The sequence below is a fragment of the Musca vetustissima genome, unplaced genomic scaffold, assembly GCF_032173495.1.
Source record: "Musca vetustissima isolate MV318-11 ecotype Yass unplaced genomic scaffold, APGP_CSIRO_Mvet_v1 utg66299, whole genome shotgun sequence".
Classification (NCBI taxonomy): domain Eukaryota; kingdom Metazoa; phylum Arthropoda; class Insecta; order Diptera; family Muscidae; genus Musca; species Musca vetustissima.
This window is the reverse complement of record NW_026875303.1, coordinates 71705-76516: the sequence shown is the minus strand read 5'-3', so window position 1 is coordinate 76516 and position 4812 is coordinate 71705. Positions and strand designations below refer to the sequence as shown.

General features: G+C 32.7%; 1 protein-coding gene across 1 annotated transcript; it reads left to right on the top strand.

Moving 5' to 3' along the window:
- The first annotated feature begins 1691 nt into the window (after positions 1–1691).
- LOC133337778 (cytochrome c oxidase subunit 5B, mitochondrial-like) lies at positions 1692–2142 on the top strand. The gene has a single exon (XM_061545978.1). It carries the CDS (start codon positions 1707–1709, stop codon positions 2061–2063), a length of 357 nt encoding a protein of 118 aa, XP_061401962.1. The 5' UTR covers positions 1692–1706; the 3' UTR covers positions 2064–2142.
- The last annotated feature ends 2670 nt before the right edge of the window (positions 2143–4812 follow it).

The following is a 4812-nucleotide window of genomic DNA, read 5'->3' as shown; positions in this document are numbered from 1 at the left end:
TGCCATATTTTGCGTTTTTTTTTTTTTTTTTATTTTGTCAACTTTCTTAATTTCTTTTGGTTGCCTCAATTAATAAATTTACATTTCGAACCGAATTTAATTACAAAATTCAAGGTAATTTTCAATCAACAAAATTGCGAAGTAAATTAAGTAATCAAATATTCCTTATTTACCGTTCTTCGTTCTTTTGACACATTCCCACACATAGCTGATGTTGCAGGCAGCTACAACATTGGTTTCGTTTGGTTTGGTCGGATGGTTGGTTAGCAACGCTAATGACATCGTCAATAACCACATCGACCACTTTTCACTCAATAATTGTGCAATATTGACATATTGAACGGAAGCAATTAATTGCAGTATCATTTTCTGTAGATTATTATTGGTGGTAGGGTTGTCGCTTGGATATTAGTTAAAATTCGACAATCACCACGAAATATTTGTCGGATATACTAACAAAATATGTTTTTTCAAAAAAATCCACTCCTATGGAAGGTCTTTAATAAAATATTTTTTAAAAAATCGACACATATGGAAGGTCCTTAATAATATTTTATTAATGACCTATGGATCCACGCTATCACCCCATCTATGTTTATGTCGATATGTTGGAACCTTAATAAAATATTATAAAAACCAGTAAGGAAAGAAGTAAAGTCGGACTGGGCCGACTATATGATACCCTTCCCCACTTTGGGTATATTGCGCATATGTATTCTTACATTTGCAAGTCAATGTTCCCTCGATGGAACAAACGCATGTCTTTCTGCAACCTGTGAAAAATTTAATTTCATTCGGGCAGATTTAGAGTCATCTGCGTACCATGGGACAAATTTATGGAAAACGTTTTTTATCAACATTGATACACGCTATAGACTTAATTCAGTACGCTATGCCAAATGATATAAAGGAAGGATGTGTAGGGACTTTGGTGCACTATTTACTTCAACTCAGACGAAACTATATATGGGAGCTATATCTAAATCTGAACCGATTTTCACGAAACTTACCAATCATCATTATAGACTCAATTCAGTTCGCTATGCCAAATTTCGTCCAAATCGAAGGATATATAGGGACTTTGGTACACTGTTTTTCTAAAATCGGACAAAAATATATATGACAGCTATATCTAAATCTGAACCGATGTTCAGGAAATTTAACACACATCGTTCTAGACTTAATTCAGTACGTTATGCCAAATTTCGTATTTACCTAAAATCGGACGAAAATATATATGAGAGCTATATCTAAATTTGAACCGATTTTCACGAAATTTTACACACATCCTTCTAGACTTAACTCAGTACGCTTAGCCAAATTTCGTGCAAATCTAAAGATATATAGGGACTTTGGTGCACTATTTACCTAAACTCGGACGAAACTATATATGGGAGCTATATCTAAATCTGAACCGATTTTCAGGAAATTTAACACACATCGTTCTAGACTTAATTCAGTGCGTTATGCCAAATTTCGTGCAAATCGAAGGATATATAGGGACTTTGTTGCACTATTTACCTAAAATCGGACGAAAATATATATGGGAGCTATATCTAAATCTGAACCACGATATTTAACACACATCGTTCTAGGCTTAATTCAGTACGCTTTGCAAAATTTCCAATTATATAGGACTATATGTGGAAATTGCGAAATTTTAGTTTTATTAAAAGTTTAAAAAAAATCCGCAAATAAACATAAAAATGGCTTCTATCTGTGGATGCGTGGCTCTGCGTGCACGTCAAAATGTCACATACATTCCAGTTCGCTTCTGCAAGATGATGAACGATCCCATGGAACATGCTACTGGTATTGAAAAGCGTGAATTGTTGGCCAAGGCCGCCGGCAACGATAATCCCTTCGACATGAAAGTTTTCAAGCGTGGTGCTGGCACAAAGGAAACCCCCAACCTGATACCTTCCGCTTTTGACGCCCGTATTGTTGGTTGCATCTGCGAAGAAGATCAAACCTACGTCCAATGGATGTGGCTTCAAAAGGGTACTCCCAAACGCTGTGAATGCGGTCACTGGTTCAAATTGATCGAAAAGGCTGCAGTCTAAATTAGGCGAAATGTAATACGTTTAAAAACTAAAGTATCGTTCTGTTTACGAAGAAATATAAGTAAAAAGTAACCTTAAACATGGTCAGACAGACGGACGGACATGCATAAATGGACTTAGAAAGTGATTCTAGGCATATTCTCAAAAGGAACCATGTGTCTATCTCGTTTCCTTTTGCCTGTTACAAACATATGCAAAAAAAGAAACAATGCCCTGTACCACAGTGTGGTGAAGGTTATAAAAATCGATGCCTATGTTGAAATTTTGAAAAAAAAAATAATAATCCATGTCTATGTAGGGATGTTGAAAAATATTTGTTTTGGGATATTGAAATAATATCTTTTTTAAATCCACTCCGCTATCTCCTCATTTATTTTTATTCGTTTCGCCAGTAAACATTTGCAAGTGGCAATATCGTGCTTTTTAATTGCATTTATTTCGGAATTGTTTATTTACAATATTTAATTGACATTAATAGGGTGACAATTTTGTATATTAATGAAAAGTTTTGGCTTGCAGCCACGATGTTGATAAAATCACATATATTTTATTACATACAATTATTGTCAGTGGTCAGTATATAATGACAATAACTGAATGGTTTAAATATACGTATATAACCCTGTAAATTTTGTAAAATGTCTGGAAATACATATTATAAAAAAAAAATAATATTTCAAAAAAATATATTTCTGTTACACGGCCTGAGCTGCAACTTGGTAGCATTTTCTTGGAATCAGCAATGTTGTTCTTCTTCTTCATTGTTTACTAATAATTTCCTAATTAAGGTGGATGGTCATTTGGTTAAAATTATTCAATTCAATCCCACTGACCTCTCATTCCAAAATTTCCCCACCAATTATATGCAATTTAAAAATTATTGCAATAACTTTTTAAAAATAATTTTTTATATATTATTTTTTATTTTACTTGTCAGATATAAATAACAAAAAAAACATCATCATGTTAATATTTAATAAAGCCATTTGGTAAATTATTTTCCATAAAAATGGAACACACATAATATTTTTCACTAGAATAAGGTTGCAATAAAATGAGAAAAAAATAACATAGAGCATGTTTCTGAACGATGAACAGCTATGATTTTTTCTGCTAACTGGAAGAGAAGTGCATTTTACATTCGCACATCAGCTACTAGCTTTCTGGGAAAATGTCAAACACCTTCTTATATACACACACACATACATACATAGAGCAAGGAACTCGACAGGTATATGTTTTTATCAAACTAATGGATTCTATAACAACAACAAAAAAAATGCATTAAAACAAAGCGTAGATTTATTACAATATATGGGCAATATTGCCAATTTTTTAATATTCCATTTTCAAAAAATCAGCTTTTTTGTTTTTGTGGCACATCTATGATTTTTGGTACGCATATAGAGAAAAATGTTCTGACTCCGAAACCGTTCGCGATCAAATTTTTGGTTGATGCGCGCAAAAGTTATCGAGGTTTTAATTTTGGGCATAAGAAAAAAATCTTAAAATTACGCCGTTTATTATATTGACCAAAAACGTTGATATATATCTTCCTCCGTAAAATAAGAATATGAATATATTATAATATTCGCGAAAAAGGTGCACATCTTCGCGAAATATGAGAAAAATAAAAAAATATAGGAGATTACATCAATATTTTCATTATATCAATGTCATGTATCATCCTAAAAATTAATTTAAAAATATGTACATAATCTAAACACGATGGTGAATCAAATGATATCAAAATCACACAAGTCCGTGTAGCGGTTTCTAAATCAAAGCGACAACAAAACAAGATATTGGGGAAAATTATTTGTTTTTGGTTCGAAAAAATAATGCCATCATATTAATTTTTTTAATTGTATACAAGAAATTTCAGAAAAAAATGTTTGGGTTATTCTGCTATTTTAACCGAATTTCGCCGAAAAATTGACATATATAATAATAATCACTTTTTGTGTATAAGTATACGCCTTGAGGATTATATCAAGACCCTTCCGATAAATCTTAGGGTTCTATAAATAGGAATAAATCTTGAAATAAAATAATATTATGAAATATACATTTTAAATTGCGTGTAAATCGCGTAATTCTCAAAATCATTTGATGCGCATGCGGTTTCCAGGAAGTACTGAAGTTTATCTTCCAATCCATATATATTTTGCGAAATTTTATTTGACGGCTAAGATGTGCGCATGTTACATTGAAGTACCCAAAAAATCGTAAAACGCGAATAATTTCCGAAAACTCCATATGCCATTAACGCGCATCCGATTTCGGTGTTCACCCTAAAAAAATACATCGATCTATACCGATTTCAATGTGGTCCATTAAGAACCATGGATGTGCAGCTCACACTATTTTTGAGATAAATTGGGTACATCTCTCTTTCGGCTGAAGTTTTTAAAGTTCTCTTTTCGAAAAAGATCAAAATCCGTATGAGGTCATTTATTGAAGCGGAAATGATACACAGAAAACGCAAATAAATCCGCGATATTTTCAAAAACATTTTTTGCCAAATTTCGTGTTTTTGGAAGGCCAGTTCCCGCCGTTCTAGTAGATGGATTTTCACGAAGAAGATTTTATATCATCCGAAACGGAAAAAACCTTATTGATCGCGGGTACCCATATCATTCAGTTGACAGATCTAAAAATTTGGCCCGAAAAATAGGTTTTTTAGAAATTTGATCGCACAAAATTCGCACCTTCGGATGAGTATTACTCTGAAGCTGTGCATGCTACA

Coding starts and splice junctions, on each gene's coding strand:
- LOC133337778 (XM_061545978.1), top strand. CDS start 1,707: ATGGCTTCTATCTGTGGATGCGTGGCTCTGCGTGCACGTCAAAATGTC.